At 33.1% G+C, this 21,268-nt stretch overlaps 1 protein-coding gene across 4 annotated transcripts in view; it reads right to left on the bottom strand.

Moving 5' to 3' along the window:
- Nucleotides 1–4,842: 4,842 nt before the first annotated feature.
- LOC130641698 (hemicentin-1-like) overlaps nt 4,843–21,268 on the bottom strand; it is a 52,029-nt gene continuing 35,603 nt past the window's right edge. For 3 of the 4 annotated variants that reach the window (XM_057448615.1, XM_057448617.1, XM_057448618.1), the window contains 9 exons: nt 20,430–20,735; nt 19,966–20,274; nt 19,594–19,893; nt 10,509–10,535; nt 7,985–8,121; nt 7,795–7,859; nt 7,281–7,450; nt 7,053–7,196; nt 4,843–6,792 (listed from right to left, as the gene is read on the bottom strand). In XM_057448615.1, the coding sequence (XP_057304598.1) occupies nt 6,551–6,792; nt 7,053–7,196; nt 7,281–7,450; nt 7,795–7,859; nt 7,985–8,121; nt 10,509–10,535; nt 19,594–19,893; nt 19,966–20,274; nt 20,430–20,735 (1,700 nt within the window). In that variant the 3' untranslated portion in view covers nt 4,843–6,550. The remainder of the gene's footprint in view (nt 6,793–7,052; nt 7,197–7,280; nt 7,451–7,794; nt 7,860–7,984; nt 8,122–10,508; nt 10,536–19,593; nt 19,894–19,965; nt 20,275–20,429; nt 20,736–21,268) is intronic. The other variant, XM_057448616.1, reaches the window with a different exon arrangement.

The following is a 21,268-nucleotide window of genomic DNA, read 5'->3' as shown; positions in this document are numbered from 1 at the left end:
AGGTGTAATTTTGACTCTTTTAGTAAGTTCTAAATGCTAAAAAAAAGCGTAGTCCATGTAGACATAATTAAAATCGAGTCCCGTCGATAATGGTTATACGAATTCTCTTTCTAACCTTTATGTTAGCTAGAGATAAAATAGTATTTCTTTTATTTCACATGGTCAAGTTAGACACTCTCAACGAAGGTTGAACGCGAATTTTTTTGTGAGCATGTAAATGTACATTGCTACGTACCAACATTTTTTCTGTTCACAACACTTGATGATACGCACGGATGAGAAAATTTTACAAACAAAAATTTTTTTTCATAGATTCATACGCGCATGCGTACAAATTGTTATTTAATAAATACAGTCCAGCTTTTGAAAACGAACACTTTATTTTGCATGTTGGATTGGATTTTCTTCCTTTATAGTTAAAAATGGCGATGACGGTATATGAAATTGTGCAGACCTTACAACACAACATAACTGCTGGTTTACCCTGTGTTGGTTTATCGTAAATACTCGGTTGTCCCATGGGCTTTATTTGTCAGAAATGATTGTAGGAGTGCGGGCCTAATTTGAAGAGGGGTGTTAGAAGGGGAGCTTGATAAATTAAAAACTAGTCGAAAATGTTTAACATATTGGCGGAAGAATTCAAAACAAAACACGAAGCTAAAGGAATTCTATGTTTTCCTAAATTTGTTACACTTTTTGTACGACAGAACACCCTTCTGTAAGTTCGTGTGTACAAAGAAAACTTTTACAGTATTTTCGCGATACAGACTTTCTTGCTTAAGGTTGCATGTAAAATTATCTGCAAGCTCGCATCTGCTACAAAAAATTATCTTAATATTGAGGAGGAAGTTTGTGTAGTTGTCCTTACTGTTTTGCTAATTTTATTACCTCGATTATAACGCCTTCCACCGCCCCTCACACCGATATAAGTCCATCGAAAATATCATATAAGCCCATAAGCTCATTTTTAGAAGTTTAACGGTTTATCGACAACGTAATTCAAGTGGTGATATAAGAAAGAAAATTCTGCGGCCCCTGGTTGCAAGCGAGTTGAAGGGATGTTAAAACACGTTTGACATTTGATTGTCGCGCAGTAGTTTGGAAAAAATATAACAAGGAATTTGGCTTTTTTCGTTATTCTTGACGTTTTCCCTTTTTCCCCAATGTTAAGGTGATTATCTTCAAATTTCTAAAGAACTTCTGTAAGCACCAGTTAAGCATTCCGCCTTTAACGTTAATTTTTTGATACACTGTTACTACTACGATAAGAACACATTCGAGTAGTCTTACTATTTCATATGAATCTGAAGTGGCATGAATACCAACTTCCTCACCTCAAAATATGGTTATAAATTCCCCCAACTCCCTAATTCCGTAAAAGAAAAACAAACAATACACAGTTTTTTATTACTCCTTGAAGTGTTTCTTATTTAATATGCAAATTCTCAATGTGAGGTCCATCACATAATAGAATAAAAAGGGATAAGCTTCTGTTCTCCTTCATCATATATTTCATTCTTTCGCATTATTTTGCAAATATAAATCTTTTATTGGAGCTCAAGGGCTAAAAGGAAGGAACCAGAAATCAGATGAAGTAAAAGGTACATTCTGGGAGGGGGGGACTGTAGCGCTGTTGTAATTAGTTGGTATGTGGTTGCAAAAGCTAAAATTTGCCCGACGGTGTCCTAAGGACGAATCAATGTTTATGGCTTTAAAATTAACAGGCCACAATAAAAAATAAAAAGAATCGAAAACAGTGATCTTGGTCATTGAATTAGCTAGTAAATATTTCTGTCTGATTTTAACATAAATTCTCCGTGGGAAGTTTTGCTTACACTTTCATTTGTGCTTTTATCAATTTGATATTAAACAGAATTTTTTTTTTTTTTTTTTGCTTTTTGGTACATTGTTTGAAGCAGCCATGTTAAAAACAATATTAGCTAAATCAAAGACAAAACAATAGAGTAAATAACGACACAACATTCTTCGAATGGCTTATGTCAAGCTTAAGTTGAACTTTATTACGCTTTGGTATGCTTTCCTTCATAAAGTAGCATTTATTTCTTGACTATAACCCCGTCTGTCAAAATAATGACACAGAGATCATTCGTGGCAGCAATTAATACATTGTTTGAAATTGCGTGTGTAAAATAGCGACATCGGGAATGCGATTAATGTACTCATTAAGACCTGATTATTGTCAAAAATAGAGTTTATAGCACGACGAAGAAATCAGTTTAATTGAGGTCAAAAATATATTTCTTCCTGTTTTAATAACATCAAATGGCATGAGTGGGATGAAAAGTATAAGGGGTCATGAACACAGGTGTGTATAAGGGGTCATGAACACAGGTGGTGGATGCAGCAATGCATGTCTTTTTCTTCCCAACTTACCACAGATTGATATATGCCGTCCTCTAATGCACGTAATAGGAAACGTTTTTCATAAAATACCAAGTTTTGTTCGTTATATCAACTGATCTTCTGACATTATGGTCACTAATGCGAAAATGTTTTTGCACCTTCTTACCATTTAAGGTTATAAAAACTGCATACTTAAAAAAAGATTTAGTTACAAAATTCTTAATCAATAATTATAATGCTAAATGCATTACTGTCATAAAAACCTATTTACAAATAAAAATGCTGAGTTGTTGTTTTAGCTAGATAGGGTAACAGCGGATTTTTTCCTGTATTTTTTGTTAAAACCGACGTTACAGTAAGGTTTCTGTGGAAAAGGATATTACGCTTGTACGGATATGGAAGATGTATTAAGCGCTCGGCCTGGTGTCACGATTAATTTTCAAATTTTCACGGTAAGTTTTCCCGCAAAATAAAAAAAATGTTGCGCGATTGTTTTTGCTTTAACAGGGTAAAAACAGGTTGTAAACTGTGTTTTTGTTTTTAAATTTTACACAAACTTTTTCACGCAATGAAAGTGCTTAGTGATTGTTTTAGCTTCACACTCTGTTTTTAATTTAAACTGAAGTTACGACATAGTTTTTTGGAACAGGGTTATAGCCTATGCGGATGTCCAACACGGTATGCCTGTACTAAGGGCTTAGCCAGTGTTTTGACGGGCTATTTATCAACCGAAGTTGCGATAAGGTATTTTTTGGAAAAGGTTTTTTATACCTATATGGATGTACGACATTGTTCACCTACTAAGTAACATTCATTTTTGAACTTTCACCGGGAACGTTTTTTGAAAAATAAAAAAGTTTTGCCAGCTGTCTTTGCAACGATGAACAACGAGTTGAAAACCGTATTTTTATTTCAGCTAAATGTGTAGAAAAGTTATTTTTTGAGAAATATATTATAGCCTAAACACCATAGATTTACGTCATATATGTATTAAAGCGCTCCACCTAAATGTGGGGCACAGTTAAAGGTTCTTATTAATTGCTCCACCGAGTCTTCAACGCTGGGTAGCATCTTTACTTGTGCCTAAATCGGCGTCCTGAGGCTAGTTTGTTAAAAAATAAATGTATTTAGATTGTTATTTTACCCGAATCACTGCGAATTAGAAAACTTTAATTTCAATTTTTTTGACGGGTGTTGAACAACATGTTTTAGCAGCCAGTGTGGGCGGATCGGCGAGAAAAAGAATGATCTTCTGGTTTGCAGTTATACTTATGAGTAGCTAGCTATACACCTCGATCCTACTTGCTTTTTGATTTGTCAGTACAGTTTGTATATTATTAAGAGAAAAAAGGAACAGGGTAACTTTTAGCTATCCCTAATGCATCGTTTTACATATCTGCCACAAAATGAAACCAGGATAAAGTTTAAGAACGTAATTTTCAACCATCAAATTATTCTTTCTGTTTTTGTATCGTAAAATAATTTATACCATATTTTTTTTTTAAAGTTATTCATTAAGGCTATAAAATTTGTTCACACTAATAATTGGCAAAGCCATAATATTTTTTTATTTTCAAAGGTTTCTTTATTTTGTTACCACAGTGTGAGGAAAGTGAGCGTTAAAAGCTTACCCCCACTATCATATAAGGTCGTCGTCACATGTTAATAACATATTAGTATTGCAAGGAGCAGAAAACACTAAAGATTGTTTTTCTTCAATTTTGACGTCTTGTGTTGCTCAGGAGTGCGCTAGTTATAATTGAAAAAGCCGAGTGATAGAAGTTTTGCATCCTCTATACCACCGTTTGTGTTTTCGACGCCCGTCCTTTTTATACTGCATTGCGTGACAGACAGACGTATACGTGCATTATAATATAAAATAGTCGCTAACCCGTGAAATATCCACGGGGTCAACCGTCCTTTATATATCGCATTTCGTGTTCCTGCAATAAAAAGACAAATAGACGCACGAACAGACAGACGGAATACGGCTATTATTAAAGAGATAAATATTATCATGTCATGAACAAGCGAGTTATTCTGGCCTACGTTTCGACAGGTACAGCTGGAAATGGCCGAAATTATCTTTGACTATTAACTAGTTGGCAAAATAATATAAGATCGAAATTCGTCAATTGGGGAGAACAAATAAAGAATTAATATTTTATAGTTTAATCTTGTAAGAAAGTCAATTTACTTTCAGAAAAAAATTAGTTTTTAAACGTTACTAGGTTTTGAGATACAGCCTATTCAAAATGGTAATCAAGATGATCCGCTTATACTGCAAAGGTATAAATTTAAACAAGAAGCCCTGCGGCTCTAAGAATTTCCGCGCGCTACCAAAATATTTGATGAAAACCTGCTAATTCGTTTTGTTATTGTGCCAAACATTCGAAGGAGTTTGGTGCATGAACCTCTGAAGATAAAGCACACCAGTGACATTATATCTTACAACAAACGCAAACAAAACGAAACGTGTCATAATAAACTCACATTCTAAAAGAAATTGCTAACAAATAATACAGCCTATCATTCATGGTTGAAAGTCTTGCGATTGAAACGTTTATGGTCTTAAACGGCATTAGTTGACAAAAAATCAAATTTTTTATTAACTGTGTCAATTTTTGTCGAAAATAAAGCAGTTTTAATTTTTGGATAAATTTTGACCTGAAATGACATTTAGGTGACAAAAATCAAAATTATTATGTCACCATTATTTTCACCATACTTTTTTTTAACTGTGCCAAATTTTGTCGAAAACAAATACCAATTTTGGCCTGAAGCGTCAATACTAGATTTCCCAGTAGTTTAGGAGCCTGGGTACGAAGTTTACATCTGTGACGGACCAACGTTAAATCCCAGGGTCGATTTTTTCTCAAAAAATGCTCCGAAAGAAAAAAACGACGGTTTTAAAGAATTTCCTACGCCTTCGGGCGCGGAAATTCAACTAGCCACGACTGTCGAGAAATCGTCCCTGCGTAGCAACTGATGGAGATAGTAATCTCAAACATACATGCTTGAGTTAGTGAATGTTCTTGCCCATCCTAAGAGTAACGTTCTTTCTGTTTCGCGAAAACAATAGATAAAATGGCATCGAATCTGCACACCAAAAGTCAATTCCATACAAAAACCTCTGAATAATATCGGCGACAATACTGGGCCCTAAGCGAATGATGACGGACCGGGCGGTAATTATTGTTCTCTTTGATATTTTCAGGTAAAACCTGCGCACCTCCTACTATCCTGGATACACATAAGAGCTTGAAACTAGAAATAAAAACCAAGTGTACCAGCCACATTCAATATTCATGTACTAAGCCTTGGTCCGCTAGAGAGGCAAAACATTTTAATTGTGTATTATGTATGTAATAGTCGGTTGCCCGTGGAAAAATCCACGGGTTCACATGGTCTTTTCATACCGCCTTCAAAGCGTTTCGCTACTTAGAGTACCATTTTGCGTGACGGACAGACACCTAGTACTTGCATTCCATGTAAATTGATTTTATACATGCTTTGAGCTCTATAATTGTAAGTCGCAGTTATTACAGGTATAAAAAAAACAATCGCAAGCAAAAACAATTATCAGTTGTAGATTAAGAGAGAATTGCAAGAAAATTATTCACACTCGAATTTTTCTTACTTTTAAAAACAATGATATTTCAGCCTACGACTATTCTTTTTTATATATTTTTCTTGACGTGTGCTTAAAAAAGGCCATGTAGGTAAAACGTGCATCATTGAAATTAATTAATGCGGGCTAAGAAATTGATCAACACCAATAAGGTGAAATTTCACTCAAAAACCACATGAAACGGATTGGACCAAACAATTGTGATTTCAGGAATATGATTGTTCGATGACCTCCAAACAGAAAGTTGAAATCGTTCTAACTTTTCTTACAGACGTGAACGGATAAAATTATAAAGACAAAAAAATCTGCAAATAACAATTCAAATTTAAATATTTTTTATTCCGTTCTGTTTTGCTATCGAGTGGAATTTCAGCTTTAACTTCTGCAAATTGTGCAAGTTCTGCGCGCTTAGAAAACTTTTTACAATATATTTCCAACAGTTTATACAAGACAATAACCTGGTCACACAGCCAACAGTTCATACAAGACAATAACCTGGTCACGCAGGAGTTCATACAAGACAATAACCTGGTCACACAGGAGGTTGAGATCACATCACTTCTTTCTTTTATTTTTAAATTTGATCTTCTGCGTGTCTTGAGGTAGATTATTCATCCAAACCTTAGGATCACTCATCCTACCGTTTTTGTAACCATTTGTTTCTGTCATTTGCTTTTGCACATTGCTCTTGAATTTTTCTGTTTCTTTCTTCAGCTTGCGTCTTGCAAGGTAGAGCAGTGCAATCACAACTATAATTCCAAATGCGATGATTGTAGCCAGTGTGATTATAAATATATCTAAAGACGAACAGAACAACAAATTTCTAATGCACATTAGAACTAATATAGGGTCTCAATGTGTAACATAATATCACACGCCTTATAATACGCACATATTATATAATAGCATATTATATAATTAGAACAAGGTTCAATAAAAGAAAGGCCTTTGGTCTGGACGCATATTTGCAAGCGGAAAAAACTTGAAGTATAAAAACTGTTTCCTTATATGATAAGTGAGTTAAAGTTGACAGAAATTTAAACAAAAGGATACGCACTTTCTTTGTCGGTTTTTACAACACACACGAAACCATTTCCAGTGTAGCCAGCCTTGCATTTGCATGCATATGTTGAAGATTCATTGAGATTAAGACAATATGCATTTTTGCTGCAATTTGATGCAAAGTCACATTCATTGTAATCTAAACCAGACATTTTTTTTAATTTTAAGCTTCTGCAATACAAAAACACCATGTCAAAAATTTTACACATCGTAGCGTACTTACCTAATACTGTGATTGTGTCGGGCTTCACACTCGCGCAAAATGAGCTTCCATTTTGAAACAACTGCCCGTCATTCTTCATTAGAGACTCTTGAAAAGATTTTGTGAGCTGTTTAGTACTCTCCGTCACTGTTAACCTTAGTGTTATTGTGAAATTTACTTGCTTGTTGATGCTGAAATTAAAGAGACAAAAAATAGCATTGATCGAAGAAGACAAAAATCCTTGTTTTGCTGAGAAACTTCAAATAAACTTTGCAGTTCTAAACAAGAAGAAAAACGGGACAACACAAATATAATTCAATAGGTGAATCAGTACTCCTTTGTTTTTACAATTCTTTCATTACAATCCGAACAAAAGTAAAATTAACAACTCGTTTCTGATTGGTTAGACTTAATGAATTGTGATCATCTGCAATTATATAAATACACGACCAGCATGGGAGAAAATAATAAACCTATAATACTAATATGAATAATGAACAGACAAACTAAAAAAAATATCTTCAATGAAACTTACAATGGTTTTTGAATTGTAACAGCCACCACACTGTTGTTGACTATGTCGTTAAAAATACTTGTTAGCTGAAAAAAAACAAAAGGACAAAAAAATAATGTTTTTGTAGCAAACAATCATCCTGTATTTGCATAAAAAGATGATAACCAGACAACACGAAGCACCACAAAGGCGCAGCTAGCACTTCACTTACCGCTAAAACAAGTGATCTGTTGAATTCATCTTTCATAAAATCTCTCTGCGTTGTAATGTCGCTGATAGAAAAGTTAATACCTTGAATTTTCAAAGCCAAACCATAATATTCAAACAACCCATTAAATTTCTTCTCAGCTGTAAAAATAATAATAAGAATTAAAGTAAAAGATAAAAAGCCGCCAGATTTCCACTATACACCCTCTATAAAAGAACCAGTTTATGAGAAACTTTTTAGAGCAGACAAATCGATTATTTTTGTAATAAAAAACTTTACAAAGAAAAATATTTTAAAATACAGCACGCATTAACACGTTTGTTGCTCAAATTAGACCCGCTATGTCTCATACAATTAAAAAACGTGGATTGGGTGATTTAACAACTGGATTTACAACTAAAAAACGTTTATTGGGTGATTCAACGTGAATTGGGTGATTTAACAACTGGATTTACAACTAAAAAACGTGGATTGGGTGATTTAACAACAGGCTTTACAACTAAAAACATGAATTGGGTGATTTAACAACTGGATTTATAACTAAAAAACGTGAATTGGGTGATTTAACAACTGGATTTACAACTAAAAAACGTGAATTGGGTGATTTAACAACTGGATTTACAACTAAAAAACGTGAATTGGGTGATTTAACAACTGGATTTACAACTAAAAAACGTGAATTGGGTGATTTAACAACTGGATTTACAACTAAAAAACGTGAATTGGGTGATTTAACAACTGGATTTACAACTAAAAAACGTGGATTGGGTGATTTAACAACAGGCTTTACAACTAAAAAACGTGGATTGGGTGATTTAACAACTGGATTTACAACTAAAAAACGTGGATTGGGTGATTTAACAACTGGATTTACAACTAAAAAACGTGGATTGGGTGATTTAACAAAAGGCTTTACAACTAAAAAACGTGAATTGGGTGATTTAACAACTGGATTTACAACTAAAAACCGTAAATTGGGTGATTTAACAACTGGATTTACAACTAAAAAACATGAATTGGGTGATTTAACAACTGGATTTACAACTAAAAAACGTGAAGTAGGTGATTTAACAACTGGATTTACAACTAAAAAACGTGAATTGGTTGATTTAACAACAGGCTTTACAACTAAAAAACGTGGATTGGGTGATTTAACAACAGGCTTTACAACTAAAAAACGTGAAGTGGGTGATTTAACAACTGGATTTACAACTAAAAAACGTGAAGTGGGTGATTTAACAACTGGATTTACAACTAAAAAACGTGAAGTGGGTGATTTAACAACTGGATTTACAACTAAAAAACGTGGATTGGGTGATTTAACAACAGGCTTTACAACTAAAAACATGAATTGGGTGATTTAACAACTGGATTTACAACTAAAAAACGTGAATTGGGTGATTTAACAACTGGATTTACAACTAAAAAACGTGAATTGGGTGATTTAACAACTGGATTTACAACTAAAAAACGTGAATTGGGTGATTTAACAACTGGATTTACAACTAAAAAACGTGGATTGGGTGATTTAACAACAGGCTTTACAACTAAAAAACGTGGATTGGGTGATTTAACAACTGGATTTACAACTAAAAAACGTGGATTGGGTGATTTAACAACTGGATTTACAACTAAAAAACGTGGATTGGGTGATTTAACAAAAGGCTTTACAACTAAAAAACGTGAATTGGGTGATTTAACAACTGGATTTACAACTAAAAACCGTAAATTGGGTGATTTAACAACTGGATTTACAACTAAAAAACATGAATTGGGTGATTTAACAACTGGATTTACAACTAAAAAACGTGAAGTGGGTGATTTAACAACTGGATTTACAACTAAAAAACGTGAATTGGGTGATTTAACAACAGGCTTTACAACTAAAAAACGTGGATTGGGTGATTTAACAACAGGCTTTACAACTAAAAAACGTGAAGTGGGTGATTTAACAACTGGATTTACAACTAAAAAACCTGAAGTGGGTGATTTAACAACTGGATTTACAACTAAAAAACGTGAAGTGGGTGATTTAACAACTGGATTTACAACTAAAAAACGTGAATTGGGTGATTTAACAACTGGATTTACAACTAAAAAACGTGAATTGGGTGATTTAACAACAGGCTTTACAACTAAAAAACGTGAAGTGGGTGATTTAACAACTGGATTTACAACTAAAAAACGTGAATTGGGTGATTTAACAACTGGATTTACAACTAAAAAACGTGAATTGGGTGATTTAACAACAGGCTTTACAACTAAAAAACGTGAAGTGGGTGATTTAACAACTGGATTTACAACTAAAAAACGTGAATTGGGTGATTTAACAACTGGATTTACAACTAAAAAACGTGAAGTGGGTGATTTAACAACTGGATTTACAACTAAAAAACGTGAAGTGGGTGATTTAACAACTGGATTTACAACTAAAAACCGTAAATTGGGTGATTTAACAACTGGATTTACAATTAAAAAACGTGAATTGGGCGATTTAAAAATAGGCTTTACAACTAAAAGAACTTACGTGCTGGTTTGAAACCATCAGGAATGACTAAATAAAAAGTGTAAAAATTAGAAGGCGATATAATAATAACATCTGTTTGCAGAAGTGAAAAGGCTTGTTTCTTACTTTTAGTTCACGATTCTCGCAGGTTTGAATTTTCGCATAATTTTTGCGAGCACATTAGCTTTTGCGCATTCCTTGTAAACACAATACATTGAGGTCAGGTTGTAGGCCTCAATGCATTGTGTCTCCCAAAGGAGAGGCGAACAAAAAACTATTTTATGGCAGCCAAAAAATAAATTTTAAGGGAAAGAAAAAATATGATAGATTTCTAAAACCTAAAATCTACTAATGTAACTACTATAATAATAAATAAATAACTATATTTCATAACTAAGTATCTCTATATCTTCCTAGCAACATTTTTACAAAATCTTCATGGCTGTACAGGATGATTTTAAGTATGTTTTGGATGTACTTTCCAGTAAACATTAAAGAAGAACTTTCACTTAAGATAACCAAAAATATTTTACGAATTATAATAATAACAGCATTTTATAACCTTCGTTTATACTTGTCTGAACTTAAGAAATATCTGTCATGACCAACAAAAATATTTTTATTTCATGTTTTGAGTCCCTTTTCCACAAAATTCTATGAGCTTCGAACGATAAAGTTTGTATAAATATATTTTAATGTTTTTTAATTTAGCCACGTTTGGCAAATGTGTAAAAATACTGAATTATAAATAAACAAGTTATTAAAACCCGTGGAAGAATCCACTGGAATTTATTGTGCTTCTTTTCACAATAAGGTTTGTTGATAAATTCATTAAGAACGCTGAAAAAAACGTTTAAAAGGAAATCCCGTTGAGGAATCCACTCAAAAGCATTTAAAATGTCAATTTCACTTAACAAAGCACTCGTCACGGTAAATTTAATTTAGCATGCAATTCGAACTAATGAAATTACCTAACACATGATTTGTTTTCCACTTGAAAAACATTTTTTTTAAATTTATTATGCATATCACAAAATTTTAATTTCATTAAATAAAACGTTTTAAACAACAACGGTAACAATGTTTATTGCCGCAACTCCCGTACAATTTCAATTATCATACAATAAAACTTTCCAGCTAATTAATTCGTTTTATATATCACATGATTTGTCGATAAGGCCCATGGAGTAATCCACTTAGGCAGAAGGACAATGGAAAAATAGGTTGTTTTAGATTTTTTGCTCCTCCTTTTCAAATTATTTGGCCTCAAAGATTTAAGTGCACTGTAATGGCTTCACTAATTTAATATACTTTCCTTTGACGTTAATATCATTTTAACGTTAAAGTTTAGTAAATTACAGAACAATTTTATGGGCGATGTTTTACAGACTTTATCAAAGAAAATAGTAAAGAATATAATCCACTTTGCAAAAGTCACAGACAGACAGAACTGGTGTATTATTATAGAGACTAGTCGACTAGTCAATGAAGCCCGTGGAAAAATCCACTTAGGCAAAAGAACAATGGAAAAATAGGTTTTTTAGATTTTTTTGCTGACGTTAGCAGTACAGATACAAAAAACATTTGGTGAAAATTAGTTCATTCGTTGCCTGTAAAAAGTAGAGGTTGAAACGCTGGTCAAAATAATGTACAGGATCATACGTCTCGACGAACGCCTAAGGAGATATCGGGGATTAAAAATTTTGCTGACCTCAGCAAAGACCCGTCAAAACCTTTAAATTTTTTTTTTAGAAGTTTGTATACCTGTTGCCTTCATCGTATAGATCTTGAAACGCTGATCAAGAAAATGTATAGCATCATGTATCTTTGACAAACGGTTGCAGACATAATGGGGTTTATAGGTTTTTTGATGACGTCATCAACCCGTCCATTCCGGAACGGATTCGGGGACCCAGGTTTGGAAAACTTGCCCAAATTGGTCCCAGGTTGTCCCTAGTTACCCACGCGGTGAAAAAACATTGACGTCACCACCTCGTTTCCAAGTTATTTGGCCTCAAAGATTTAAGTGCATTGTAATGGCTTCACTAATCTTAATTAACTTTCCTTTGACGTCAATACTATTTTATCGGTAAAGTTTGGTAAATTACAGAACAATTTTATAGGCGATGTTTTATAGAATTTGTTAAAGAAAATTTTGAAGAATGTAATCCACTTTGCAAAAGTGACAGACAGACACACGGAACTGGCGTATTATTATATAGACTAGTCAATAAAGCCCGTGGAAAAATCCACTGAAGCAGGTTACAATTGAAAAATAAGCGTCATATGAATTTTGATGACGTCAGCAACCCATCTGCAAAAAGAATTAGAACCTTGTTTTTACGTTGCCTTTATTGCGTAGACCTTAAAGCGCTGATTAAGAAAATGTATATAATCACGTGCTTTTGATGAATGGTTAATGAGATTTACGTGTTTAAAAATTTTGCTGACGTCAGCAAAGTCCCTAATAAAAGTACAGAAAATTATTTTTTTAAATTTGTATACCCGTTGCCTTTATGTTATAGCTCTTGAAACGCTGATCAAGAAAATGTATAGGATCATGTACTTTTGACAAACGGTTGCAGAGATATTAGAGTTTAAAGGTTTTTTTAATGACGTCATCAACCCGTCCATTCCGAAACGGATTTGGGGACCTAGGTTTAGGAAACTTACCCAAATTGGTCCCAGGTGGTCCCTAGTTACCCACGCGGTGAAAAATCAATGACGTCACCACCTCGTTTCCAAGTTATTTGGCCTCAAAGTTTTAAGTGCACTATAATGGCTTCACTAATCTTAATTAACTTTCCTTTGACGTCAATACTATTTTAACGTTAAAGTTTGGTAAATTACAGAACAATTTTATAGGAGATGTTTTATAGAATTTGTTAAAGAAAATTGTGAAAATATAATCCACTTTGCAAAAGTGACAGACAGACAGAACTGGCGTATTATTATATAGACTAGTAGATTGGGCCCGTGGAAAAATCCACTTAGGCAGAAAAACAATTGAAAAGTTCTGTCATTTGAATTTTGATGACATCAGCAAATATTTCAGTATATTGAATATGCCTTTTACTAAAAAAAATAATCTGAAAATGCATAAAAAGAAAGTATATAAGTCATAATTTAACAAAAAAGTTCTTAAAATCTAACACAAAATATCAAATGTCAAATCGCATGAAATCCTCCCAACAAAACGTCAGACAAAATTTGAAAAACAACGGCGTGCAAGGTGTAAAATCTAGTTAGTAGAAAGTTACAACATTGACAGTCACAACCCAGACAGTTACGACAACAATAATAATAATGTCAGAAATAACACATCTCAAATATGTATACATCTTATTATGTGATTATGTTGAAAACCTTCAATATTTTAATCTTTAAAATGTCGAAAAGAAAGGCTTGCAACAGTAAGCACAGATCTATGAAATAAGTTCTTTATGCATTTTAAACATTGTCTTTTTCCTAAATGCTTATACAACAATACAACCTGAACAACATAAAAAAGCCAAACTTAAACAAACCCAAAACACCAAAAAACAAAAAGTTAAACTTTGAAAAATCATTTATTCGGTTGCATACCATCCTCTCCCGCAAAAATATGCACAAAATGTAAAAATTAACCGGTTAACAAAACAATTTTTTTGTCTCGTGATCCGTACTTACTTTACCAAACATTTTAAACTGAAATGTCGAAAAAGCAATGAGCAAGGAGTAAATTTCAAATCAACAAAAATCATTATTTTGAAAACATTGTATATATATATATGGTCCTTCCTCACAAAAGTTTACAATAAATGTAGAACACAAAGGTTTATGAGGAGCAAATCAAAATATGAACAAAAATCAGTTCAATTGGCATGTTTTATATTGTTTTCACCCATAAAATCTTCCACAAATTGATATGAAACCCATCAAATTCAACTCAGAAAAGGCAGTCATTTAAGTGCATACAAAAATACAACTTGGAAAGTGTAAAATATCAAATTATTATTTTTAGTATATATACTTGCATATGGTCCTCCCTCACAAAAGTTAAACAGTTTCAGTCTGAACATTCAGTAATTTTTTATCATCACCAAATATTTATTCCCGTAATTACATTACTTACAGTTAGTTTAAAGCTTAAAAAAAGTTTATAAAACAAAATATAAAAAAAAATCCAACTTCAGCTCACAGTCTAATTGTACAAAAATTTGTTCTTTCAGTATTTTGCATGTGGTCTTTTTCCACAAAAGTTTCCACAACATTTAAAAAACAGCAGTTTGCAACACAAACAATATAATCGGCAACCATACTATTCTCTGCTGAGAAATTTTAACCACAAATGTAAAAAACCCAGGTAAATTTTCCAAAAAATGTCAACAAACTTTGTAAAAATATCAACCACTACCCTTGTAAAAATATATAACCTTGTAATTTACATGCGAGCTTACAGAAGTTTAACAGGATGTCAACAACAAAACAATAAAACTTACTCCAATTAACGCACACACTTTAGTTTTACAAAATCATTCCTCTTAAAGTAAAATTTTTCCTCACACTACCCTAAAAGTTCAATAAGTCTTTGAAAGATTTTGTGGCTTGTTACATCATAATTCGTGCTCAAATAAGATCCCTAAGTTTGACTACTAAGGTGGATATAAATAGCTAAAAGAGGAATAACAACATTAATCATCAGTTAGCTAGCTAGGTTTAGATATGGAGCTTGAAGGTAACATTAGATAAGACAGATACCCAGTTAAATATAGTTAAACTGGGAAGACGCCAGCTAGCTATTTATGCTTAGTAAAACACATATAAAGAGAAACAATGGCAATATAAAAATTATGACATTTGCAGTAAGTTCAAAAGAACCAAAAGTTTCGCTAGCACATTTGTTTGATAACATTATATAATTATGCAAAAAAGTGTAAAAAAAAACGCGGTAAAATATAAAGAATTTGAAGCTCTTAAGTGACTTTTTCCTGGCAAATGCGAGTCTGCCTGACACGTAACTCTAGCGATATAAAAACATAACGTCTAAAAATATCTAAAAAGTTCTTACTATTTGTGAATCCAAATCTACTTTAAACCCAAGCTTTCATTTTCTACTTCTAACTTTTCTTTACTACTTCTAGCTCCACTCTTCACTTTCGAATTAACTTCTTGTGGCTTCTAACTTTACTTGTGTACTTCTATGTTTACATAAAATATATATAAAAAAGAACAGAGTGTAAAACCAACTGGCAAATTTTTAGGCTAATTAGTCAAATTAGAAATGCAAAAACAAAGTTTGAGTCATAATTCATGTTAAAACAACAACAATCAATTTAACAGTTCATTTTACGTCAATTTTTGCACTAAATTTCCAACACAAAATACATATTCTAAATAATTCCTATGATTTTCCTCAAAAGTTTAATCAAAATATAAAAGATGAGAGGTGAACGACAAAATCAAAGTTTGCAGAATTTAATTATTTTGGTATATATATGTCTATTGATATATGCCCTTTATAACAATATTTCAATCCAAAATGTGAAAAAGAAAAACAGTTTGCAACAAAATCAGTTATTCTGATGATATTGCATACACTTTTTCTCCACAAAAGTGTAAAAAAAGAATGGTTCTAGGAAATACTTCTGATTCAACAAAAAATCAGTATTTGTATCTTGTACTCATTAAATATTACTCAAAATTTCAAAAAACTGCGATTTGGAACGCATCAAATTTATAAATAGAGAGGGATCAGTCATTTCGGTATGTTGTCCTGCCCGGTAAGAATTTATACAAAATATAAAAAAAACACAAGTCTTTTCGGTGTTGTACTCCCTCAAAAAAGTTGAAACTTTTTTTAATAAGACAAAATGTCATAAACAAAAACATTTTAGTCAGAAAATCTAGAACAACAAAAATCACTACACTTAAGGTACCAGAATTACTACATGTTAAATAAAAATCGTTTCGTCATATTGCATGTAACCGATGTATATAATTTTAGTTACACAAAATGTGAAAAATACATTATTTGCATACACAAATTGTGAAAAATACATTATTTGCTTAAAAACAGTCCTTAAACTCTTCTTAAATATTATGTAATACTTTTTTAAAAGTTGTTGTGGCTTGTTAATTTAAGCTTAAAATGTCAATTAAAATAAGTTACAGTCACATTCCTAGCAAAGACCACTAAGATTAGCTTACATGTAAAAAGCAACATAAAACTGAAGCTAAAATAAGGTAGCTACAGCAGCTAATAGCTGGTCACTTAAATATAAACTGGAGACTTTGCTAGGTATAAAGAACATGGCTACATATTTATAAAGTCCGAGCTAGCTAGCTATTAGGTTGTTGTTGGTGTGGTTGGTTTTATGATGCTAGCTAATAAAACATGTCTCGCATCAATAATATCACCAAAACTGAAAAAAACATAAACAAACCTTACAGAAACCTTTCTATACTTCATTTATATACCATGCCCCTTTTTAAATGCTTTTGTAAAGATTTATTTTGAAGGAAAGAGTAGAAATTGCTTAAAAAGAACAGCCATCTTTTTTGCAAACACAATTTCCGTTACTTTGTGCTAGAACTTCATTTAACAAACCACATAAAACTCGCGGCTTTTCTCGACAAAGAAGACATATTTTTTTCGGCAACATCAAAGATTTTTTTCGGCGACATCAAAGGAAAATGACGATATCAACTTTGCCTGTTACAGACACACGGAACTGGCTTATTAATATAGAGATTAGCACTCACAAAGATATAAACAAAACTGGTATTTTTAACAGACTGTTTTATATTTCGAATCTAGTGTGATGTTGTTCTGCAAAGTTTGGGTGAAAATTTACCTTTTTTATGTGAAAAACATCAATTTTTATAACCCTACAAATATTCTTAATATAAAAAATTCTTAGTCTTTTTTGTAGGACGTTTTTTGTTGTGATGGCTGAAACATGTACATTGATTTATTACAGAGCTGATCAAACCAGTCGGTCTGGTCTTTAAAATTAACACAGTCATCATGAACTTTTGTTCCGCAGCCGTGCCGTGCGCAGTTCGCCTCTCCTTTAAATTTAAGAGTTTTAACATTTATTATTTTTCAAGCATGGCTGATTGATGCTCAAATGTGTCATCCATCTTGGACTGTTGTTATTCGTTTTTTCAATTTCGCGCAGTCTAATTTTTGCGCACATTTAGGAAGGAAAAAAAGGATGTCTAGATGTACCTTTATCTAGTTGTCTTAAATAGTCGCTAGTGGTCTATTCCTCATGATTTTCGTTTCAAGTGTATTTCCTTAAAAATAAGCTGACCTTTAAAAGTAGACCGCATCGAACATATAAATCAACCTTAAAAATAGTTTAACTATAATATCTTTGCTGCGTTAGGTTCACTTATTATTTGGGTTTCATTTTGTTACAAACTTCAATGATAAGCCTGCTTAACAATAGACTGGAACAATAATAATAGTAATAATAATAAAAAAATACGGAGGCCTATCTTCAAGCAAATACGATATCTTGAAGAGATTAGGTATACTGGTCCCTCCCACAAAAAAAGAGAAAAGAATTTGACCACGTTTTCAGAACGTATAAAGACTTGGACCAATGACATACTTGGACCATCAAATAAATTTGGACCATCAAATAAATTAGGCTGTTTTCAAAATTTTTGATTTTGATTAAAAAAATATCAGAAATTCTTCTTTGGTGACATCAAAACCTTTAAAATCAGAATGGAAGTAAGCGATGTTTGAAAACTTCCATGAAGCCATTGCTTATTTATAAATAAATCTCTTTGATAATAGCCGTATTTTGTCTGCCTCTTTATTATTATTCTGGGTTGTAGCTACCTAGCTAGCTCTTTAAAGAAGCTAAAGCTTTAGCTCTGGCAATAAAATTAAAGTAGCCAAATGCAGTTTGGCTACAACACAACAATACAATATTCTTAATCAATATTTCTTATGCTAAATGCAGTTAGGTAGCTACACCTTTTATTACTGTTATAAAAACGTATTCCGCAAAATTTAAATGGCTAAGCAATATTTTTAGCTGGACGGGGTAATTACGGGCTGTTTCCTGTGTTTTTATTTATACCGAAGAAAAGTGTATTACGCCTGTACGGATGTACAGTATTGTTTACCTGGACTAACCGTTTAGCCCTGTGTAACAATGGACTGTTTGTGTTTTTACTTAAACAGAGGCTGCGATGATTTTACCAAAAAGGTATTATCCCTACACACCTGTGCAAGACCGTTTAACTGTACTAACTAAGCGCTCAGCCCAGTGTTACGATTAATTTTTTAACTTTCACAAAAACTTTTTCCGCAAAATAAAATAATATTGACCGATTGTTTTTGCTATGACAGGTTAACAACGGGTTGTAAACTCTGTTTTTATTTCCACTTTCGTTATTATTTTTTGTAAAATATGTTACAGTCGCAACTGTAATGGTGTATGCGCTTCACTTAATTTACGACATACTGCTGCCTGTACTAAAGCGCTCCACATAATCGTGTGGCACAGTTTACGGCTTTATTAAGCGCTCCACAGAGTTTTCAATGCTGTGGCTCAACCCGGCGTTTCGACGCCGGGTCTCCCGGGTAGTTATAAAGATAATACCCGTATACGTCTATCTACCAAGCAAAATGGGACCAAAGTAGCAAGACGAACGCAGTATAAAAAGGACGGACAAATCCGTGGATTTTTCACGGTCCATCGACTATCACCAGATTTTAGTTTCTAATTAGCAAAAATTGTTCGAAAATGCAAAACGTTTGCAAAAATTAATTCCACAGAAAAGTATTATTCTTAAAGTAGGTTACGGGTTGAATTGTTTGTGTAACTTCTGGACTGTTTCTAGTTATTCGTCTGCCTATATTTCGTTGGATTTGAGTTAACTTTAGTTTCGTCACCTTAACATTTTGCGACATAGGAGTGACAAAATTTGAAGTCATTAAGATACATACGGACAAATGTCCAATTCCCGAAAATAATAATAAAAAAATGACTCGAGAAAGTAATTTCACGAGAAAAGGCCATAGAGAGACTGAAATTTTCTTCAGAAGAGATAGGAGATATTTCGATTGAAAAAAGAAACTACTTAACAAAGGGAAACGTACCTTGTACAGTCAAGGTCACATTTTTTTCTCCAGTGTCTATATCATTCGTAGCCCGACATGTATACACTCCTTCGTCCTGCTCTTTTTTAACGTTAAATATATTCAACACAGATGTCACCTGTATCATCCCGTCGTTGATGACGTGTGAGATCAACTTATGAGTGACGTCTGATAATACTTGCTTTCCGTTGAACCACCATGTGATGTTCGGCAGAGGTTCACCAATCACAGTGCATTTTAGGACGGCATTTCCTGAAACAAACACTACTTGGTCTCTCAAATCCTCTGGAATAGGTAAATCTGTTAAAAAAGAAAAATTCTACGATGAAGAGAGATTATTTTAAATGAGATTAACCACTATAAATCACTTACATTGGACTTCCAGCTCCCTGCTTATGTTTTTTGTCCCCTGACTATTGCTGCTCTCACAGGTGTAAAAACCACTGTCTGTTCTGGAGACATTAGTAATAACCAAGACTGTTCCCAATGTTTTGTTGTCGGCGTGTCTGATGTCATCTTGCACAAAAACCCTTTGATTGTCAATGGTCACATTAACAGGAGTTGTCCATCGTACATATGATGGCGGTGGATACGAATTGACGCGACATATAAGTGACACATTATTTCCTTCCGCCGCAAGGTACAACTGTTTAGGATATGACGGTGCAAAGCCAGGGCTGTCTAAAATCAAAACACAACAGACTTTGCAGTCAGCTTTCACCCAAAGTGAGATTTACCGATACATGCAATTTTTCATATGGTTTTGAAACAAATATAAAAATGATAAACAACAACAACAACGTAAAGATTTGTATCACACAATAAACTTCACTTACATGACACAAGTAAAGTGATGGTGAACGCGTCAGTCCTCAACAGATTACCAACAAGCCTATTTTCAGCCATGCACTTCCATTTTCCAAAGTCCCTTCTCCCAACATTTCTAATGGTGATACGGCTATAAAGAATAGTATTGGTTATTACGTATCCAGGAGAATTCTGAGCAAGCTGCACACCATCTTTAAACCACACAAACGTCGGGTTGGGGTAGGATGTCGCACTGCACGACAGATTTGTGTAATCTGTCGTAAACTCGATTGTCCTTAGAATGTTACTTCTATTTTTGTCAATTCTAGGCGGATCTAAAAGTAAAGTTATTTGGCTTTAATGTTGAAACACGCCACATTCTGTGGTGAACACCAAGTTATCACACAGCAGCAAGAAAAACAAGAATATCTGTAATCAATCTTGTATTATAAAAGAATCTCTACCCTGAAAATGATGACCACAACATAATGAGAATTTTTACTAAGTATGTTTAAGTGAGACACAAGGGAATGCAAAGAAGTTCAATGTAACAAGAAACCAGAAAAATTAATCGCAAATTGCAGTCAACAACATGTGTATACCACTAATAATTAAAGCAAAGAAGTGACATAACCAAAGAACAAAAGAGGGTCCATAAAAATACTGAATAAATATTTTCATGTCTACAACTGTTTTAACAAACGTGCTAAAGGAGAACTAAAAAAAAAAACTACATATGTTTTTTGTAAAAGTTTTGTCCAACGAAAGGGATAATTACATTAACGGTCGCCGCCATTGTCTCACAGCTCACAAATATAAAAAAATCACCCAGTTCATATTCACACTATAACTCAACCCCCAATTATAG

Source organism: Hydractinia symbiolongicarpus, chromosome 4 (assembly GCF_029227915.1).
Source record: "Hydractinia symbiolongicarpus strain clone_291-10 chromosome 4, HSymV2.1, whole genome shotgun sequence".
Taxonomy (NCBI): Eukaryota; Metazoa; Cnidaria; class Hydrozoa; order Anthoathecata; family Hydractiniidae; genus Hydractinia; species Hydractinia symbiolongicarpus.
Note: the sequence above shows the minus strand (reverse complement) of the source record. Positions and strands in the feature narration are given on the sequence as shown.